Source organism: Cynara cardunculus, unplaced genomic scaffold (assembly GCF_001531365.2).
Source record: "Cynara cardunculus var. scolymus isolate 2C unplaced genomic scaffold, CcrdV1 Un_Scaffold_509, whole genome shotgun sequence".
Taxonomy (NCBI): domain Eukaryota; kingdom Viridiplantae; phylum Streptophyta; class Magnoliopsida; order Asterales; family Asteraceae; genus Cynara; species Cynara cardunculus.
The window spans coordinates 172,904-194,498 of NW_020200583.1; the positions used below are offsets into that span (position 1 = coordinate 172,904).

General features: G+C 35.2%; 2 protein-coding genes and 1 non-coding gene across 5 annotated transcripts; 2 read left to right on the forward strand and 1 right to left on the reverse strand.

The window, feature by feature from the left end:
* Positions 1–2,000: 2,000 nt before the first annotated feature.
* TRNAI-AAU lies at positions 2,001–2,074 on the reverse strand. Its single transcript has one exon. It is a non-coding gene; the product is annotated as a tRNA-Ile (tRNA).
* Positions 2,075–2,172: 98 nt separating this feature from the next.
* LOC112501748 (dolichyl-diphosphooligosaccharide--protein glycosyltransferase subunit DAD1) lies at positions 2,173–4,948 on the forward strand. The gene is made up of 5 exons (XM_025105464.1): positions 2,173–2,327; positions 2,434–2,481; positions 3,900–3,987; positions 4,088–4,131; positions 4,690–4,948. The coding sequence occupies exons 1-5, from the start codon at positions 2,238–2,240 to the stop codon at positions 4,771–4,773; spliced, it is 354 nt and encodes a 117-aa protein (XP_024961232.1). The 5' UTR covers positions 2,173–2,237; the 3' UTR covers positions 4,774–4,948.
* Positions 4,949–6,741: 1,793 nt separating this feature from the next.
* On the forward strand, positions 6,742–19,266 carry LOC112501742 (glycerol-3-phosphate acyltransferase, chloroplastic). 3 transcript variants are annotated; one of them, XM_025105451.1, is made up of 13 exons: positions 6,742–7,067; positions 9,908–10,005; positions 11,847–11,933; positions 12,018–12,115; positions 13,964–14,021; positions 15,286–15,387; positions 15,467–15,528; positions 15,629–15,739; positions 17,078–17,156; positions 18,009–18,128; positions 18,202–18,315; positions 18,601–18,759; positions 18,850–19,263. In XM_025105451.1, exons 1-12 carry the CDS (start codon positions 6,797–6,799, stop codon positions 18,742–18,744), a joined length of 1,344 nt encoding a protein of 447 aa, XP_024961219.1. In that variant the 5' UTR covers positions 6,742–6,796; the 3' UTR covers positions 18,745–18,759; positions 18,850–19,263. The 3 variants fall into 3 exon arrangements, with proteins under 3 accessions (XP_024961219.1, XP_024961216.1, XP_024961218.1); XM_025105448.1 differs by having other exon boundaries at positions 6,745–7,067; positions 18,853–19,266; XM_025105450.1 differs by having other exon boundaries at positions 6,974–7,929; positions 18,850–19,264.
* Positions 19,267–21,595: the final 2,329 nt, after the last annotated feature.

Consider the following 21,595-nt stretch of genomic DNA (forward strand, 5'->3'; position numbering starts at 1 on the left):
CCCAATGAGTAGAGCGGTAGTTTTTATGAAGATCCCTAAGCTATACGATATAATAATTATATATACACGCATCATCGACTATGCCACGATCGCACGGGCGTACGCTTTCACACCAGTGACAGCTTCCTTAATTTGACCGGTTGTAAAAATGCCAAAAAATCGTCTCTCTTACTGCATTTACTGCAGCCACTGCAACATCATCGACACAAATAGGAGGAGCTAAAACTCGATCAACGGCTGGTAGAGAACTCAGAGGTTTGGTGAAGCTTGTCGTGGCACGGATAAATCTTTCAAGCGGTTCGCCTATCAAATCGAGCGGGATTTCGTAATCGGCCATCTTTCTTTTTCCTAATACTCGTTTAAGTGGTAATATCAAACGTTTATAAGGTGAATAAACGACACTTTATGTGTTTAAGTGATAATATCAAACGTTTCAAACCGATGTACGACAAGAACTTTTTGACAACAGTATAAAAAAGATGAATAAAATACGAAAAATAGAACATTTTTAATTAATGAAAAAGATACGTCATAAAAAAACGTATCAAAACTGATTATATAAATTTTGGACTATAAAGTGTGAATGGGTCTTAAAATATGCATACTAAACAATTTATCAAACACTAGTTATGTACTCGCGCAATGCGGTGGGAGCCGTGAATTTTAACGATTTTGAAGTTTCACTAGTTTTATTGGAGAAGATTTACCGATGATATAAGTTACACTTGATATTTACATATTAATACAATTTGAATAAATAAGAGTTATGGTTACAATTATTGTTTATCGATGAAAAAAATCCAATATATTTAAAATCCAACATATTTAAACGACTTCATAAACGTGTTCAATTTACACCAAGAGCAAAGAATCAAAAGATCGAGAGCGAGACCAAAAGTTCTCTGAGCAATTGGATGAGAAATGAATGAAAGAACTTTTAACAACTCATGGTAAATATTAGTTTGAATCTCACATTGGGAGATGGGGATAAGACATAGAGGTATGACATGATGAAATCACGAGTGAAACATGTCAAAAGTATATTGGGAACATGAAAAGAAAATGTAATAATATGCATTGGTAACTTGTACTATATGTTATTTTAATTGTAAATTAAAAGATTTTAAGACTAAATGCATAAAGTAGTAGTATTTAATGCATTATGAGTTGTTTTTAAGATTTTTAAGACTTTGTACATAAATGTATAATACTTTGTGCATTAAAAATTGTTTTTAAAACTTTTGATAAATCTGATTTATAAGGTAGTATAGATAAAATACATATTTTAAAACACGGATTAAATAAATACGTACAATAAATTGATCTCATATTTTACTACTTGTATAAACACATTGTAACGTATTAAAAACAACAATATATAACATGACATGTACACAAGTGATAACATTTATTAGAAAATAAGAGAAATCATATTTGAATATATAAAATTGTTTATCGTCTATTTATTAATATATTGACAAAGTGCATCAATTAAGGGGTCGTTTACTAAATACATATCTAGTAAGTACTTACCAGGTAATTTTTCTTATTGGATGAACATGACAAGTCAAAAATCTTACTCGGTAAGAGTAATGATATAGAAGAAGAGGCTTATTTGGTAAGTGATGGTGATGACTCTTACCCGGGTAAGTGTTTACCGGGTAAATTGTTGCATACGGTACCACTTTGATGTACTACAGTCTTACTCCATAAAATAAATTATAGTGTTAACTCTCCTAACATTAGGCGCTTACCGGGTAAACATTTAGGTAAACGGCTCTTTAGTTTTAATGTACATAACAAGATTTCTTAAAGGATAAATTGCATGAAAAAAATTAATGGATCAAAAAGTAAAAAATATGCAATGAAAAGGGGTTATTTTGTAAATATAAAAAGGGACCAAAAAGGAAAACAGAAAAGGTAAACAGGACGAGAAGAAAAAATAAACAAAAACTGGGGTATAAATTGTAAAAAACAAAACTTAGGTGTCAAAAATATAATGGCCCATGCAGGTCTCGAACCTGCGACCTTCGCGTTATTAGCACGACGCTCTAACCAACTGAGCTAATAGGCCTTGATGTTATATCTTCGTTTTACATTTATAAATATTCACTTGTATACCTAATCAGAGATTTTCTCCCAAAGGGGTTTTTTTTTCGATTTGACTCCATTGTTGAGAGTAAACGCATAGAAACTGTGGTTTGGTGTGTGTGTGTGTGTGTGAGAAAGAAGAGAAAATGGGGAAATCGCCGACGACGAAAGATGATGCTCAGGCTCTTTTTCAGTCTCTCCGATCTGCTTACTCCGCTACTCCAACTAATCTGAAGGTTTCTCTTTTTTTCGTCGATCTAATCATGTAAATTCTTGTTTTTTGATTTCTATGTATCCTGACGATCTGAATGAACTGACGTGTTTCTGGGTTCTTTTTTCTAGATCATAGATCTGTACGTGGTGTTTGCTGTGTTCACCGCTCTAGTTCAGGTATTCGTCTTTTTGTTTTAGTACCTAATTAAGATCGATTTACACAAAATTTCAGATTGAAGCTTGCATCTCACCATGGATGATGATGTTGTAATCTCTGTGGCGATTGATTAAAATGTCAATGTAGTAATCGTGTTCGGTTTACGATAGGATTTTGTTTCATTTTTGAAAGTCGTAAAATTCGATCAGACGATTTTTGAATTTCCATTTTGGTGTAAATGTTATTAGGGTTTGGTTTCTGCTTGACTTCAGTAATGCTCTAAATGGACTGAATTTGCCGCTTTCTTTACTTTCATGAAAACTGGAGAGCAGTTCTTCCAATTCCATTGATTAATTGTGTCTAGCATTATATTGAACTACAACTTACAGCTGATTTGTGAAACGCAGACGGTTCTCTGTTTATGTTTCATTGTCTTTCTTCATTAATGAAGTATGAAACTTCATCAAGTTTCTTGGTTTTGAATATTTGAATCGAACTTATAGTTTATATGCCTTCAGTTGCATGATCATATCTCTATCGTGGGCTCTTGTGTTATAGTTCTATCTACATATGAATGGTCTTTAAGGAGGTCAAAGTTATGGTTGACACATCTGTTGCCAGTTATTGCTTGAGTTGCTTAAAGAATTTCTCATCAGTCTATCACATGGTTAAATAAGTTGGTTATGCCTGTCGACGCTGTGCACAAATACTCCTGAAATATAGATTTTGATTCCCCTATCCACAAATGTTTTCAAGATCCCCTTTTTGTCGCTGTTGAAGGTTATTTTAGAGATTGAGCAGATAGTCGATTCCTAAAACTATGGGCCTAGGGATCATTGCCATCTTTTCTAGTTTTCTAGGAGTTCAAGTTAGAGTGATTTGGGTCATCATGCATAGTTCAAAGAAGTGGTTCCATTCATCAATTTGTTCAGAAAATTGTCAACGGTGATCACATGAGTAAACTTCAAGTGGTAATCATGTCCCCTTTTTTCACCTGCTGTGCTTGTACTAATAATGATAGTGCTCCTACTGTTTAGTGACCCACAAAAATGTTCATTTTTCCTCACATGATATGAATGGAACCCATATAATAGTAATACCAACCCAAACCAAACAAACCCAGTAGGGTTTGGGACCTGCGGAGGGTAGGATGGTGTCTATGTCAGTTTGACATGGAAAAGTATTAGCACTTGACCACTTACTTGCTAAATAGTAATTAAAAACTAAACGGACCCTGTATATCCCACATAGAGATAGGGTCCGGGATTATATATCAAGTCTGTCTAAACAAGTATTAGGTAGCAGTAGATGAACTCACTTTCTTGAAGCAGAAAAACAAGAACAAATTCAGAAGCATCTTTATCCGTCTTTTATCTTTATTCTCTATTTAAATAAAACAAACTCAAACAAAGAGTACTTGTGTTTTGTTTATTACCAGGTGGTTTACATGGCAATAGTTGGGTCGTTTCCATTCAACTCTTTTCTCTCGGGTGTGCTTTCCTGTGTAGGGACAGCCGTCCTAGCTGGTAAGCTTAATATATATAGGTTCATTTATCTTAGATGGATTCTTGCCATTTTCATTCTAGGGTATTGTCTTGGCAACTCATTATTTATCTCTTTGTACAGTTTGTCTCCGTATACAAGTGAACAAAGAAAACAAGGAATTCAAGGTATGTTGGTCGTTCCTGCCTTGAACTAAGGATGAAATAATCCTGTTAACCCCTTGTGTCGAATAGGGATTCTTGTGGTTAGAAATACAATCCTGAAATTGTATATCGTATGCATATAGTCCCCGTGGTTTTAGCCTAGTGGGTAAGGTGGACATCCTTGCAGAATGACTGAATATATCATGTGCATATATTCCCGATGGTTTTAACCTAGGGAGTAAGGAGGTGTGCATCCTTGCAGAATGACTGAATATATCGTATGCATGTAGTCCCCGTGGTTTTAGCTAGTGGGTAATGAGGTGTGCATCCTTACAGAATGACCGAGCATATTGTATGCATATATCCCATTTGTTTTAGTAGTTTTAGCCTAGTGGGCAAAATGACTGAATGAGTGGGAGGTTTGTGGTTCACCTCCATTCACTACCCACCCCATGATGGCCGTGGGTTCAGTACAAATGGGGCTTCAGATGACGGCGTCATATCCTTTCTGCACAATATTGTATGCATGCAACTTCAACTTCCATGTCCTTGGATGTTAATTTGTCAATCCTTTTTTTGCAGGATTTACCTCCGGAACGTGCATTTGCGGATTTCGTTTTGTGCAATTTGGTGCTGCATTTGGTGATTATGAATTTCCTTGGATAAGTTGACATGATTGCATTTTGATGAGGGAGTAGCAAATAGCAATAGATCTCTTGGGGTATTGCTTTGTGATGCTTTGAGTCTTGAATTGTGTATTGACAAATAGGATAATTGTTTTGAACCTTTTAAAAATTTGAATCTCAAAAGAACTATTTTATGATCCAGAATGTTACCCGATAAGATAAATGAAGTGATAACTTTTGCCGGTAAGCGTTTATTCAGTAAGCATTGATAAACGCTCCTAAATAATTATCTTACTTTCTAAAAAGGGTTAAATGCATGAAATATTAACACACTTTCATTAATTTTCTTATTATAACATTGTATTTCTATTTTTCTCTTATTACAACAATGAGTAATTTTTTTAAAGTACAATGTTCTAATAAAAAATAACTTGAATGTAAATTATTGTAATAATGACGAATGGAAATATAATATTATAATAATGAAATTTATGAAAGTAAGTTGTTATTTTTGAAAATTTATAATTAATTTTTTTAGTTTGAAATGTTTTGTGTTGGACATAAAAATATACGTTTTGGAAGTTGGTCTCTTCTTATTCGAATTCTATTCTAATGCAATTTGTCATTTTTTTTGTTAACAAGATCTTTTATTCTTGTTGATAAAAAATATGACGATCGCAAATTCCGACATATGGTAGAAGAAAAGTTTTGTTTTGAGAGCCATTTTGTTGCGATTAAGGGATTAAAATTGCGTATTTTGTATGAACCGAATGGTTTATTAAAGGATTAAAGATGTGGTATTTATTTGAAGTAATCCTACTAATTTCATAACAAAATTTAAAGTATCTACGTTGGAAATTTGAAAGCTTAATTTTTAGGAAACTAACAGCTTAATTATAAATGAGATAGATCTTGTTTGCACCACCCAACCATGATGACGACGGCAGTGAACTCGAGTCAACTCAACGAGATGGGGGTTCTCCACTCGTGAAACGGAATGGGGAGCAGTTTCGTAGGAAAAAAAGTTAAGGAGGGGGTGGGGGTTCATAAAGTAAGTTTAGGGGGTGTTTGAGATTGCTTATAAAAACAACTTATTTACTTATTCTGGTATGACACCGGTAATAAACATTTTTGAATGTTTGGATAAACAACTTATATTGGTGTCAAACCGGTAATAAGAAAATTTTGAATTAGTTAAACCCTTATGACTTATAATAAGTGTTTTTATAGAAAAACATAAATTGTTTCAAATAAACAATCTCAAACACCCCATTAGTTTAATGTATTTGATGGTAAAATGACCTATTTTCCCCTCACATGAGTCCCACATGACTTGACTAGTAGACATATATTTACCATTGTTGACTTGAGAGACTTATCTGGTATGTAATGAATTTGTTTTATTTATCAATACTGTAAATGATGCATAACATAGAGACCAACACATGTAATTTACTCTTAGTTATATTATTAAAATATTAAATACATTTAATACTCCAACAAACTTTCAACAAATTTAAGGGAGATAGAATGAGTGTGTACCGGGTGAAACAATAAAAAATACCTTCAAATTTATTATTAATTTTAAAAAATTTATTATTAATTTTAAAAAATTTATTTGAAAATACATTTAATATCTCAACAAACTTTTTTTAAATAAACAAAAAATTTGATAAAGATCATTAAATAGGAATCAAGTGAAATTTGATTACATTTTGATGCAATTTTTCTGACATTTTACAACAAACTTTAAAACAAAATAATAAAAAAGGAAAAGGAAAAAGGAAATAGGGTTATAACGGTTTGCTAGTTGGTTTCAAGCATCCATTACAGGCGGCGTCAGCTAATCCAATCTCTCGATCCCCTTCCCCCTCGTTTTCGATGATAAACACGTGCGCACACTCCATCTCCGCCAATGCACCACCACCACCACCACCATCACCATCATCACCACTTTAATAACAACGCCACCATATAAACCACCTCCCCCCCACTCTCTCTCTCTCTCTCTCTCTCACACACACACACACTACTACCACTACTTTCTCTCTCTCTACTACACTATGTCGATCCTCTCTCCTTCTCATACTCTCTTCTTCTCCACCACAAATCCTAGGGTTTCTCTATCACCTTCTACTTCGTTATCCTCGCGCTTTCGCCCGATTTTCCGGCGTTTTCCATGTTTGGTGTTTTCTGCGCCACCGAATGCCGCCCATGGCATGGCGGAAACTGTTCGAGACAACAAGTGGTCGTCCTCCTCCTCCACTCAACAACCGCATTCTGGATCCGACCACGGTTACTCTCGTACATTCATCGATGCTCGTTCCGAACAAGGTAGCGGATTCCGCGTCTGTTTATAAAATGAATTTACAGTGTGTGTGTGTTTACTAGGATAACGTAGGTAGGCGTGTGTTGTTTTTTTATTTTTTATTTTATATTTTAAATCCTTGGCTCTATTTCGACTAATAAGAGTGAGGATAGATGAAGTTTCAAGAGATTGATTGTGATGATATTCGTCGTTTGTATTTTTTGATTTGTTATTTCAATTCAGTAAGTTCGATCATTTGTTTTCAATTATGAAGAAGTGACGGTGAATTGAGTTCTTCGTTATCGCCGATTTTTTAAATACGTTGGAGGTTTGACGTATTCGTAGTTGCGTTCTGACCGTCTGTGAAGTGTAATTATGCAAATGCACGCTCTGATTTGAGACAGACAAGAAATAGTTTAAAATAGCTTCTCCCCTGTTAGTACTGCAAGAGGTACTGTACCTTGCTGCGGGAAATTGGTTGTACGACCGTGTCTATGTGGTGTCTTACATTCCTGAACGATTTTTTTAGTACTATTTATCTTTTGAAGTTTTGTTATCTGATTTTTAATGTGATAAACGTTCTTGATTACTTGATTTATATTCTAGATTAATTCCTGAATGAATGGCTTTATGTACCTTATCTTGATGTTGTTTGGTTTGTTTAAGTAGGTTTGAACCATTGACATTTAATAATTAACTAATTATGTTTGTTGAAATTTCTTGGTGCTTTGGCTTGTTTTACTGATGATTTTAATCTAGTGATTATGCTTGTTGGTATTGTTTGGGGGGTCGATCCATCATCATTACTCAGTTGCTGGGCAACACTGCCTCGGCTGATAGGACTCTTGATGTCATGTGGCTTGTTGTGAGTGAGGATAGTTGGATATGGTATTTATCATTATCGTTAGATGTTTAATCTTTAAATATTATCATGCATGTACTTCGATTGTGGTGTCCAAATTATTCATGGCTTGAAGACAGCAGGTTCTGAGATGTTATCTATTGTTGGTTACTTGTCTATGCTCTATTTGGCAGTATGATTTTTTCAGATTTCTTAAATTTAATGCACATATCGGAGAGTGAAAATATTTCTTTTGATACATTTGAAATTAATGAATCTATAATTGGGAAGCATTTAGATACGTAAGAAATTGACAATTGAGGTAATTTCTAAGGACAAGTACTAAAGGAATAGGAACATCTTTTGCATTTTATTTCCTTCTTTATCCAGTCATTCTCAGTGATGTACCATCAACGTGCTGGAATTTTCACAATTCATGAAATCTAATAATGGTTCTTTCCCTTCTGCGAGGAATTTAGTAACTGACTAATCCATACTGAAGCACATAATTATATTCTTTAGCCATGTGTTAGGTTAATGTTCTACAATTTACCTTCTGAGTTCTGACAAGCTGAGGTCTATACACTTTTAAAAGGGCTGTTCAGTCATCCAACTTAAAACAGTCTTGGTATAACCTAGGATCTCTCATAACGAGATTCGTGACATGCATTTACTTGATGCGGAATAAGGGTCTAAACAATCTCCATGGGTACACATGAAGAAATATAGCCTAGGTCATTTGCTTGTTGACTTTGGAGCATCAAGCTTGAAACTAGTTGACACTTGACACGAGTGGAAGATCCCAAGAATCTTAAGTAAGTTTGTTTTCCGATATAATAACGCGTAAGCTTGTTTGTTTTCTGATATAATAACACGTAAGCGTGATTGTTTTCCAACATAATAACACCATATTTTAAATGGGAAGCCAGCTTTTTTAAGTGATGGGAACTTTATTCTGCTAGATTTCCTTGGAAAGCCGTCCAAATTTTCAGGGATGACTGCAGTTGCAAAATTTTGTATAAATCATTTGTTCTATGGCGACTTACCCATTCTGTGACTTTGGCATTGGACGTTCCCCAAACGGGTACTGTCAGGTCTGGTGAATTCATAATAGACGCCTGTTGGCATTCCAGCCTTCCTTCGCCTTTCAAGGCCACATATCTTTTTTTTTGAAGTATATAATATTTATATACGGCAAATGCAACAAATAAACTCACACACCCTCCTCACCTATGGTGAGATTTGAACCCCTGACCTCCTAGAAGGCCAAGGGCTACGATACCGCTAGGCCAAAGGCCCTTTGGTAAGGCCACATATCTTTCCGGCTAAGGTAACAATAATTGTAGTTTTACCATTTATGGCAGGTTCCTTATTCTTCCACACAAAGGAAATAGGGTAATTAGGTGCTATACAATATGTATATACATGTTAGAACTTCTTCTAACGACCTATGCATTATTATGTTATCATTTCCAATTGGACAATCCATCAATCCAATTGGTAGAGGATTGTTTCTCATCAGAGTCAGAGAGTAATTAATTAGGTTGTCTATTCATAGTAGACAACTGCAAAAAAATGAAGATCTCGATTGTGTTTCTTATATACTATTTGATTTATGTGAAGATTGCTAGCTGTGCCCTTTGTCAGGTAACTACAATGTTAACTGTCAGTCTATCACATTTCAAAGGAATCCAGTAGTTAATAAGTAAGGAAGACATATAATATAGAGAATTTTGAACCCTTTGGGACTGCTACAGATTGTGTGGCAATGATGAAGTTTATTATGAACCTTTTGGAGGTGATCTTGTTAATTATCTTTATCGTCACCGCACAATGCTCATTTACATTTTACTTTTGGAGTTTCTAATGATAATATGAGTAATCATCTACTTTAACGTATAAATTGCCCATGATTTGAGTAAAATCTTACGCTTTCATGTAACTGTAAACATTCCTTATTGTCGGCATAGGTATGATAAGATCTACTGGATGTGTTTTATACCATTGTTTTACTGTTTCATGCAGATCTCCTTTCTGGAATTCAAAGAGAGGTGGAAGCTGGAACACTGCCAAAACCTGTTGCTCAAGCAATGGAAGAGCTGTATCAGAACTACAAAAATGCAGTAATTTTTTCTTGGGCTCTTCCTGTAGTATTCCTTTACTTCTAGAATGCATGAAACATTGAATAGCTATGCCATTTGAATGAGTAGAGATCATTTTAAAATTTGTTATGTGTGGATTTCGCTTTATTCTCAGAGATTGTTGGTAGGAATAAGATGTACTAATGATTTCATTACAGACCACGATGGGAACCTTGTCATCATAGAATAGACAAGAACTAGCATATGTGGATTTTGGGGTAGCCTTCCTCCTTATTGTGTTGTGGTACCTTTTTGTGAGCTTTGAATTTGTTGTTTAATATGCTTTGTTTGTATCTTGAAATTCTATTGTGGCATCTTTTTAGTTGAGTGAGTGACAAAATACTTGGGTTGGGGGAAACACATACTTCTCACTTGAGTGTATCTTTCTCAGTAAGTGGTGTATAAGCACAGTATTTGGTTTCTTCAATATTTCACTTCTGCAAAGAGACCTAAAGATATGAATTTAGATTTTTCGAGGTATATCTTTTTGTTGATGCTGATCAGGGGAAAGCTTGGTAAGTGATATTTAGTCAAACTGGTGGGGGTACTAGTATGCATATGCTCTTCACTTATGATTGGAAAAGAAGTTTAGTAAGATGTTATCCTTCTGCTTTTCACTCAGCTTCATTTTTCCTTGTCCGGATAAGAGCGTCGTGTTTTCTGGCAATAGGGTTAAACTGACAAGGCCACCCTCAATTTCACATTTCTTGGTCAGCATATATTTCTAGTGTGTTTTCTGGCAATAGGGTGAAACTGACGAGGTCCTCATTTGTCTCTCCTTTCCTTCTCTTTCTTCTTGCCCCTTTTTTCGCAATGGGTTGCATAGGTCTTTGCCAAAAATCAAATTACAATTTATGCTTTCTACTTAAGTTTAGGCCCTTAAGGTTCCTTTTTGCTGATTAAGCATGTTAAAAAGCTAAATGCAAATTCGTCATTCTTGAGCCTAGTAGCAGCATATTCTGTATTAAATTATTGACATAAACGCCAATGATTACTTGAGTGGCTTTAATTCTGGGGTTATGCAACCTCTTCTTCCACAGTTCCACCATTTCATAGTTATAATGGTGCTAAGGTGATGGTGACCAGGAAAACCTAACTATGAAATAAAGTAAATGGGAAGTGAAATTGGGCAAGTTAAAGTATGTAGAAAAAAATAGAAGTATATTTATGCATGTAAATAGGGCATCAGAGTACTGAATAAGGCTATAGGAGTACCATATGTAGTGTAAACCTGCCCTCTTTTTGTTGGCAGCTTGCCTTGCTGCTTAGCACCTTAAATGTTGGTGGATAGGTAATGGCTTGATAATTCTGATCTACCCTTTTCTTATTTACATGTCTTTTTTGTAGTACGGTCTCCAAATTTTGTCTCTGGTAGCTGGACTTTTTTGCCATTAAGTTGAACTTGTTGGACATCCTTAAATCCAAATCTGTGCTGTTTCACCCTGTTTGGTCTCCGCATATAGCCTACTTTGCCCTTTCTTATGTGAGCCCCAAAAAGGCCAAGGCTGTCGCATTAAAAGTTAATCACTATGATCATTGGCCGTCACACCAACGGTTTAATCTCTTAGACGAGTTGGTCAGTTAAGAGTCAATACTTTCTGCTTAATAAGAAAACTTGGAGATAAAATTGTATCCACATTGCTTAGATAATTGGTCTGGTTTAGCAATTGTCGGAATGATCTTGGTGCTTTCTTCAGTTTGCAGTGTGGACACTTATATTTCTGAGCAACAACTTTTTAATGTTTCTGTGCTGTAGTTTGTTGTTTACTTAGACTTGGTTTTCGTCAACAACTTCATAAGTTTTGCATTATTGTCTTTCTCAGGTTTTCCAAAGTGGGGATCCTCATGCAGAAGATATTGTGTTGTCAAACATGCGTATAGCATTTGACCGTATGTTCTTGGATGTGAAGGTTTGTGTGGATGATGCGTATTGATATGTCCGACTTAAAACATTTTCATATCGATTCATCTCATAATATGTTACTTATTTGCAGGAGCCATTTGAATTTTCACCATATCATGAAGCTATTTTGGAACCTTTTAATTACTATATGTTTGGTCAAAATTATATTCGGCCTTTGGTCAATTTCAGGTTAGTTAATAATCCTTGTGTTTTGTTGTCATTATTTTTATACCATGTGACTAAAGACAGTAGGGGAAGGTTTCTGCTGGGTCTGGACATGGTCTCCCTGTGTCTAGTATCGCTGCTGGACCCAAGGCAACTTGAGTTTTGACCGAGTTAGCTGTCATTAACAGGACATGGTGTTGGAGAAGATAATTGCCAATCCCAACATCCAATTAGAAGTATTATTTTCATAAGTTGGTTTAAGCAATCAGATGGACTTAAGGAATCCATTTATATAGTAAAAAATAAATATTATGGACTTCTTTGCACAGGGTTAAATCAAATTTGCAGTTTTCCCTTATGTTTTATCATGGACTTAACTTTGTGGATGCCATCCCTTTGAGATCAAGTAAGGGCACCTGATATGCTAAAAAAGAATTAGAAGGTGTTATCATTATCGTGATATTGGTGGTTTTTACATGTGGGCTCACGTTTTTTTCCTTTCTAATCTGATCATATATGGCATGCTATTTCTTTAAAATCAATAACTGCTTGTCTTTCTCGTGTGCCATCTGCTTTATCATCATGTTTGTGCTGTCAGCCTGGACATCTAAAATGTGATAACCCATGTTTTGGGTGGATGTAGCTTAGGTGGTGTAATTTTGGGTACATCTTGAATGCCTGAACAATTGTTTGCTGACTGGATCTAGCTTAGACGGTGCCAGCCCACAAAATCTTAAATATTTAGATAATTAGTGAAGAGAGCTTGCATCATATTGGTCTCCCATGAACTGGAATCATCACAGTCCTTAAGTTTCACCACAAATAAACAATATTTCATCCATCACATCTTGATTGCAGCGATACTTTTTTGCCTTGGAGCTTTTTGTGTTCATTGAAAGTATAGTTGTTTCAGAGTTTTGTTTTTTATAAGAATTTTGTTTTAGAACTTAAATATATGTACTTGAATAGAACTCGTCAAACAATTACATAGTGATGGACTGATGTGCTCTTAAAGATGCATGCCAATAGTATCGGTGCAACTAATGTTGGACGGAGGTTGCAACTAAGGGGCCGTTTACGAAACACTTACCTTGGTAAGCGCTTACCGTTATAATTAGCTTACCGGGTAAACATAACAAGGAGCAAGAATCTTACCCGGTAAGAGGAAGACATAGCCTTACCTGGTAAGTGAGGGTGATAGGTCTTACCCAGTAAGCGCCTACTGGGTTATAAACGCTTACCCATAGTACATTTTGATGGCCGGAGATGTTACCTCATATGGTAAATGAGAGTGGTGACTCTTTCGGGTAACCCTTACTCAGTAAGTGTTCCGTAAATGGCCCCCAAGTATAGTATAAGTGTATAATAACTACCTTTCTGAATTTTTGAAAAACCCAAGCCATCTGAGTCAACTGAACTCGTGCCCTGCACTGCAGAATGCAGATGCAACTTGGTATACCATGCATCCGCCTGAATGCTCAAACTAATGTTGCACCAGCATTTCTTCCACCTGTCCCAAATGAGCCTTGGAATTCGTACAGGTGAAAGAGAGAGAGCATGCCACTTAGTCGTAAGGCTTGATCCCATCAAATGGACTAAGGCATTGCACAAAGTCTAAACTACCATCTCCTTATGCTTACCGATAATTCATCTTTCATCACGAATATTGCGTCAATTTCTGTGAACGACTCCACTGTAACCTTTAGAAGTGGCTCCCAGAGACGTAACCTTTGCAGACTATAATAGTTGCTCTAAATTTCAGTAACTGCACTTTGATCTAATATTTTTTTTCCATTCAGCTCTATTTAATTTATGATAAGAATCTGCAAGTATCTGTTGTCTTTCTTAATCCTAGACGTATTTGATTATCAGGGAATCATATGTTGGCAACGTCTCCCTTTTTGGTGTAATGGAAGAGCAGCTCAAGCAGGTGCCTGGCTTTCACTGTTATTTCTATATTATATGATTCTTTCAGTCCAACTTGGCAGTTGATATGCTTTTTATATGTATGAACTAGGCCTGTTCCTTTAGCTTGGTGTTTATCCATTTATTATTTTGTGTTTGAAAAGCCACCTCTAATATATTTTGTGGAGTGAAAATTTCATCTCCTATGATGTGGTTTCACAGGTTCCTTAATGTTTTGAAAAGTGAATTTGGGAAAAAAATTGGAAGGTTGGATCTGGGAACTGAAGAGACAGAAAAGAAACAAACATACGTCCTGTTTATTCCCAGAAGGACAAGTGGGGCTCATTACCCCCTCTTCCAAGCATTTCCTCTTTTTCATAGAAGTGAAGTATTCTAATCATGAAATGTAACCTGGTCTGCTTGTCTGTTATTACCTAAGTAATTCACTTGGGGCATCCACAATGGTCGACCTAAATGATTACTTATAGGTTTTGCCACCTCTGTTTTCCACTAACTTCTTTTTAACAGAAACCTATCTTCAAAAACATCCTCCAATGCGAAAACCCTTCCAAAGTTTCTTAACGGTTAACATTTAACCTTTTCAAATCAAAAAGTCGTCTTTTAAACCACAACTATTTATCTTTAATATGGCATTATCGTCTTTGTCAATTCTTGGAAGTCATTTGTAATTTTGTTTGGGAGGTTGTCCAGGCTATGCCTGGACTAATCCCCACAAATTGTGACTGCAAGAGATCAGCCGCGACAAACTCAGTGGCCACAGTTGTTGTGTACGCCCTGGAATCGAACCCTGGGTAGATGGGATATTCCACCACATCACCCGCGACCTCAACCACTATACGCCACAATCCTTGTGATCAAGTCATTTGTAATTTTATCAACTGCATTATGATTTTACTGTTACAAGCGAATTTCTTTTTTATCAGAGAAATGCCATATTATTGCAGTTCTGCAGCACAATTACACCAATACCCTGAAGAGTGTAAACCACTGTCTGCCTTTTGCATTGCTATGATCCTATCCCAACCAGTAATTTATGATTTGGTAATGTTGAAGAGCCCCTGATAGGTTTCAGGGGTTGAGGGGACAGAAATCTTCTTGATTTTCTTTATTTATCAATCAAAGCTACAACAGTTCATTTTTAACTTCTACATCTATTTTTTCTCACTCAAGTACTGTTCATGTTGTACTTTATTGCTTTCTTGTGGTTCTTCTGTATGAAATCTTGATTTTTTTAAGAGCCTAATATTTACTTTTACATCAACCATCAGGGTGAAAACGTGGTTTTGATCTCGAACCATCAAACAGAAGCAGATCCAGCTGTTATCGCCTTGATGCTTGAAACCACAAATCCCCATATCTCTGAGAACATAGTAAGTTTGCTTTTATAAATTGAAACCATGTGCCATGAAAATGTTCCCTTTGGTCCAGTTATTGAATAGTTTGATGCAGATCTATGTGGCAGGGGATAGAGTTATAACAGATCCTCTTTGCAAGCCTTTCAGCATGGGAAGGTTGTCATATAATTACTATTTGGCATAAATGCTCCACGTTCTTATATTCGTCCAAATACGTCAAGATAACTTACACCTACTCAACCTAATGTTGTCTTAGGAACCTGTTGTGCGTATATTCAAAAAAGCATATGAATGATGTTCCTGAGCTTGCTGAGATGAAAAAGAGATCAAATACAAGAAGTCTAAAAGAGATGGCTTTGCTTTTGAGGTATCGGCTATCTTTATGTCTGAATGTTCCTTTTAATGGTATAAGAATGCATGTTTTATGTGGGCAACTCTGATTGCCACTTTTCTCTTGCCATTTCATGTAATTTATATTCTAATGATGCATGGCATGATCAGACACCTTGTTATATCACCCCTTAATAATATGTCAGTTTTTGCAACTTGCTTTCAAGCTATGAAAATGGCAGTCTGTTGGGCTATGACCTAGCTAAGGGATCGGCTGAGGAGTGTTGAGTGGATTACTGAACTTGTTCGGATTAAGTGATAACTTGATTAGTAACTACAATATCTTTAAGTTGATTACCCTGGTTCCCAGTCTGGCTGGTTCCTGTCAGGTTTTCAGAACCTCAGGTTGAATAGGAAACTCCAAGAGGTTTCATTAATGAACTCATGATGTACTAGTTAACTCATTTACTTCATACATGCAATAGAGTATGGCTTTGAATGTGGAGGACATGAAGAGTTGATGGAGGAAACTACGATAGAGCTATAAAATGCTATTGCTTAGTTCCCTTTGGCATAAAAGAATAGAATCCACTCTTCTCCAGGGCAACAATCAGTGTTGGAAATTTTATTTTGGCATACTTGAGTTTATTGGTCTTGTTTTTGTTTTTGTTTTGGGGGAGGGGGTCTTTTTAAGGAATTATTTGAAGACATTGTACTCCCTTTACTTTGTCCACATTTTTATTTTAGTTTGTCCCAAAATAAGTGTTCCCTTTCAAAAGTAAGTGCCTACTTTCTAGTTCTACCCTTGATTGTGAGATGGAGAAATTGAAATTACTTCCTTTATTATTAAGGGCCCATTCGTCATTTAGTTAATTTAAAAGTGTAACAGTTGCACATTTCTAAAACGGTGGACATTTATTTTGGGACTGAGGGAGTATCATGTAAAGTGGCGGTCAAGTGGGGGTGTGGTTCATGTTTTCTATTAACACATCCTTTCATTCTGACTTTTTCATGCTTTTAGTGTTTCTAATTCTAGTTATGCATCCTCCCTCCCCATAGGGTTTATGACGTTTGCACTTTTCTTAGTCTTTATGGTATTGAACTAAATTACAATGGATTAATGCAGTTATAATTAGTTGATTATCTCCCATATAGTTGCCTTCCAAGTTCAGGCTTTTTTGACTAAACAAAGAAAGCTGAGACGTTTATGTTTGTGAAGTGGATGTGACTATTGTCTACCTTTTATTTTCTCCTCTGAGGCTCTGATCATCTATGACTCGAGCAACTTTACTGTTGTTTAATCTGATTGTTAATGTTCTTGTCATGCTCAATAATGTCCTCAAAATGTTTAATAACTGTATCTTTTGAATTCTAGGGGTGGATCTAAAATAATATGGATTGCACCAAGTGGTGGCAGGGACAGGCCAGATCCTAACACAAATCAGTGGTTTCCGGTAAAATCTTTACTGCTATTACAAGTTTTCCAAATTGAGTAATTGGCTAACCATAGCAAGCGTGAGATGGTTATTATCATTGGGAGATGTATGTCGTCTCTAATTTACTGGTGGAAAAAGAATCAGAAATCTAATGTTGAGAACAAAATTGAATAATCAAAGGTAGAAGATGATGATACCCATAATAGGAGTTGCCAAGTTCAAAAATATTGAACTTGAAGTTAGAAATAAAAAAATCTGACATTTCTAGTTCAACATCTTAAAATTCAAGGTCAATCTACTCAGATGAGGGGAGAACGAGGAGGATTGTCTGGTTACGATCATTCTAGAAATAGTGGGATATTATTGTTGATTTATTCTTGTCATCTATATGATTATTTTATTTTATTAGTGGGATATTATTGTTGATTCATGATAGAGCCAAAACAAACATAGTAAATACCACATGGAGTAAGGTCTGGTGTTAGTTCCCTATATAACGGCTGAAATTCCAGGACTGATCATATAGTGGTGATTGAATAAAAAGGGGTTGCTTTTACATTTCCATTATTACAACTGTGAAGTAATTACCCTCGATGCTCTTTCTTAAAATGTGAACCCTTAGAATCCTTGTTATATTGTGTTTCTAAGATGTTACATGTAAAGGAGTAGACATGAACCCTCAATCCTCCTCCTTACTTTCTTTCTTCCCCTTCCCCATTCCCTTACCTTTTACATTGAATATTGTGGTCTCTGAGGTTGTAGTTTGTGATATGACCTTTATTATTGAATTAGCATATATATTATTGAATATTTTGTACAATATATTGTTGAAATGCTTGTAATGTTATTCACTAAATATAAAATGTACAGGCACCATTTGATGCCACTTCGCTGGACAACATGAGAAGGCTCGTGGACCATGCCGGATTGGTGGGTCATATATATCCTTTAGCCATATTGTGCCATGACATCATGCCCCCTCCTCTTCAGGTATGTTCTTGTTGGTTCAGATGCCTTTTTTTCTCTGTTCCATTTACCTTTAAAAGAAATTGTTTTTGGATAGGTTGAGAAAGAAATTGGAGAGAAAAGGTTGATCTCTTTTCATGGCACCGGAATATCAGTGGGACCCGAAATTAATTTCCAGAAAGCTACTGCTTCTTGTGCGTCCCCCGAGGAGGTTGGTGTTACATAATTTTGCATGCCTATATGGATTATTAAATCATGAATGGTCTATAATAAATGCATAAAAGTTTTATGTATTCTGACTTACCATTTTCATCAAGGTTTCTTTCTTTTTTCCTCCTACTTTTCCTAAACTTGTCTATTAATTATGAGAAATGTTTCTTTCTATTCTACTACCTAAACCTAGATCTCACCTGAGAAATGGATATTAAATTTATTTATTCGGCTTTCACAATATGGTTTACTCGTTGCATATTTGACACACATTGAGTTCATGCAGGCGAAGGCAGCTTATTCACAGGCACTGTATGATTCTGTGTGTGAGCAATACAAGGTGCTACATTCTGCAGTACATGGAGCAAAAGGCTTAGAAGCATCAACACCAAGCGTCTCGTTGTCACAACCCTTGCAATTTCTCGATTAGTCTCTTGGTTTAAAGGTATGTATTTTCAGATTTCTACAAAACCAGATATGTTAACAAACTAATTAAAATGACTTGAATATAATGGTTGTGTTGTTCCAAATGCAGCAGCAGGTGAAAGAGTGATTCTTTTGTTTAGATGACATAGAGGTGTATAGATAATACTGAAGAATAGATGTACAAACAAACAAGTTCCATCAGCAATAGGAAGTGATATATGTTGATTTGCAAACGATATTATCAAATCATGTTTCTGGAGATGTACAGCTGCATGTTGTACAAAGCGACCCATGTTGGACCTTTTATTTTAGCAAGCAGCAATATATCAATTTTTTTTCCTTTCCCTTCATCTTGTATTCTTGGGATGTTATTAGTTTTTGTCCATATCAATACAGAAAAATTTAGAGAGAAAGTATCTCAATCCTTCCCTTGTATGATTTTGAGTTGCATCAAACAACTCTTTCCAACCACATCCGGTTAACAAACAGATGCACAAAGTCCAAACCCGTTTTAAGCAAAAAAGAAGGGTGGGCTTTGGGGCTTTTCCAAAAAAATTAGGCTGATTGGGCTTTTAAGGTCTAACATGGGCCAGGTTTTTGGCTGAAGATGTGTCTGATTGTTGAGTTAAAGAGTAGTTTAATGAGTTTAAGGAGACCTTAGGTCATTATATATATTTGTCATTACACAAGTTTAATAGAACTTGTTTGATAGTAGGCTTAATGATATAGAAAATGATTTGTTCTAAAAAGGAGTTCTATTAGAAAGTCAAGTTTTTTTTTTTCCAAACATGTTTCTCAATTAAAAAAGATGTTCTTTCTTTATATGGAAAAAACTCTCTCAAATATATACAAGTAAATTAATTCAAAGACAGCTTAATCCATAAAAGATGATGGAAAAGCAACCAAACAACCTTAAGTTATGGTTGGATGCAATCTATAAGCTCCTCTATTTAGTAGTTGGGTGAGTTGGAAACATTAATCATATAAGGGGAACATGAAGAGGAAGAGAGGGTGAATAAATGTTATATTAAAGAATGAATGTAGCTCCACTTCACCTAATCTCTAAAGTTGCGTCTTATGTTAGGCTCTTTTCCTCTTAAACATAACGTGCTTATCTTCAACCATTTAATCATATAAAACTAAATATTTTATCTATACAATATTATAACAATAATTGTCGTCTTCATTTGGTAATATTAAATTTGAATTATCGACACATATAATATAAACTTACTGATCATTTATTATACTTTAATGTGAATTTATATATGAATTTATATTTCTTATAATTTATCTAGTTTATGGAAATGCTGATACTGGTTTTTTTTTTTTTTGTCTAAAAGACGTTAAATTTACTTGATTGATATGATAGTCATTATTGATTCAAATTATACATGTTTATATATTATATATTAGAAATGACTGAACATGTTCTGTTGTACATTAATTTATGTGTGGATTAGGTCAACTCACACAGTGGAAGTAGGCGTTATTGTAGGGCCATAACGATCTACATAGAGATTTTTTTTTATTAACCTGGATATCCAACCCGCTATGCGAGCCGACTAATCCCAGGGCGATCACCTGCTTTGCAGATAGCCCAAAGTCACCGCATTTGAACCTCCGTGGCCACAAGGGGATTTTTATTCCTTCTTGGATTTGAACTTGTGACCTCTTGGTACTTTTCACCTTTGAAGTCATGTTCAAACCAATCATGCACCACCCTTGTGGTCCATAGAGATTTTTTTTGTGCACAATAATTTGTTTCTTGCCAGGATAATGGTTATAGATTCTTGTCGGTTTTGTAATGTCCACATTGAGAACCAAATACATGCGAAACAAATATACATAACCACAACATTAAATTCTAGCCATACATGAAAAAAATCGTTTAAAATAACACATAATATACTGGTTCTAAAAAATATCACGATTTAAAAAATTCTCAAAAGAAAATCTCGTACTCTGGTCCACCCATTATATGTGTACTAACATATACTAATAAATTCATAGATAATAAATGAACTCTTAAAAGGTTTATTTGATATCACATGAAATCAATACTCACTTAATAGCAGTTTTTTTTTATTAACATGGATATCCAATCCGTTATACTAGCTGACTAATCTCAGGATGGTCATCTGCTTTGCAGATATCCTGGAGTCACCGCATTTAAACATCTGTGACCACAAGGGGAATTTTATTCCTCTTTAGATTTGAACATGAAACCTCCTAGTACTTTTGATCTTTGGAGCCAAACGCAAACCAATTAGGCACCACTCTTGTGTTTTTTTTTTATTAACCTGGATATTCAATTTGTTAAAACGAATAGTTCAAAGTGATCATATTTAAACCTCCGTGGCCACAAATACCCGTCATAGATTTTTATTGATTAATTTTATATAAACCATAAAAACGATTGATACTTTTAACCACAAAGGTGGTGTCTGATTGATTTGAGCTTGACTCCAAAGGTCAAAAGTACCAGGAGGTTTCAAGTTCAAATCCAATGAGCAATAAAAATTCTCTTGTGACCACGGAGTTTCAAATACGGTGACTCCAGACTATCTACAAAGCAGGTAGTCGCTCTGAGATTAGTCAGCTCACATAACAAGTCGGATATCCAGGTTAATTAAAAAAAAAACCTGATACTTTTGAAAAACTTGAACAAATCTTAAAACAATATTTTATAAACATAAAAACAAAAATATTACTACTCAAATGAACCGTTGGTGTCACCATGTGCATTGCGTAAAAGACACTTAACTTTTCAATCTTCGTTTGAATTTAAAAATGCATTTAATAATTACATAATTATTTAATTAATATTTTTTATTTCATAATATAAGATTTTA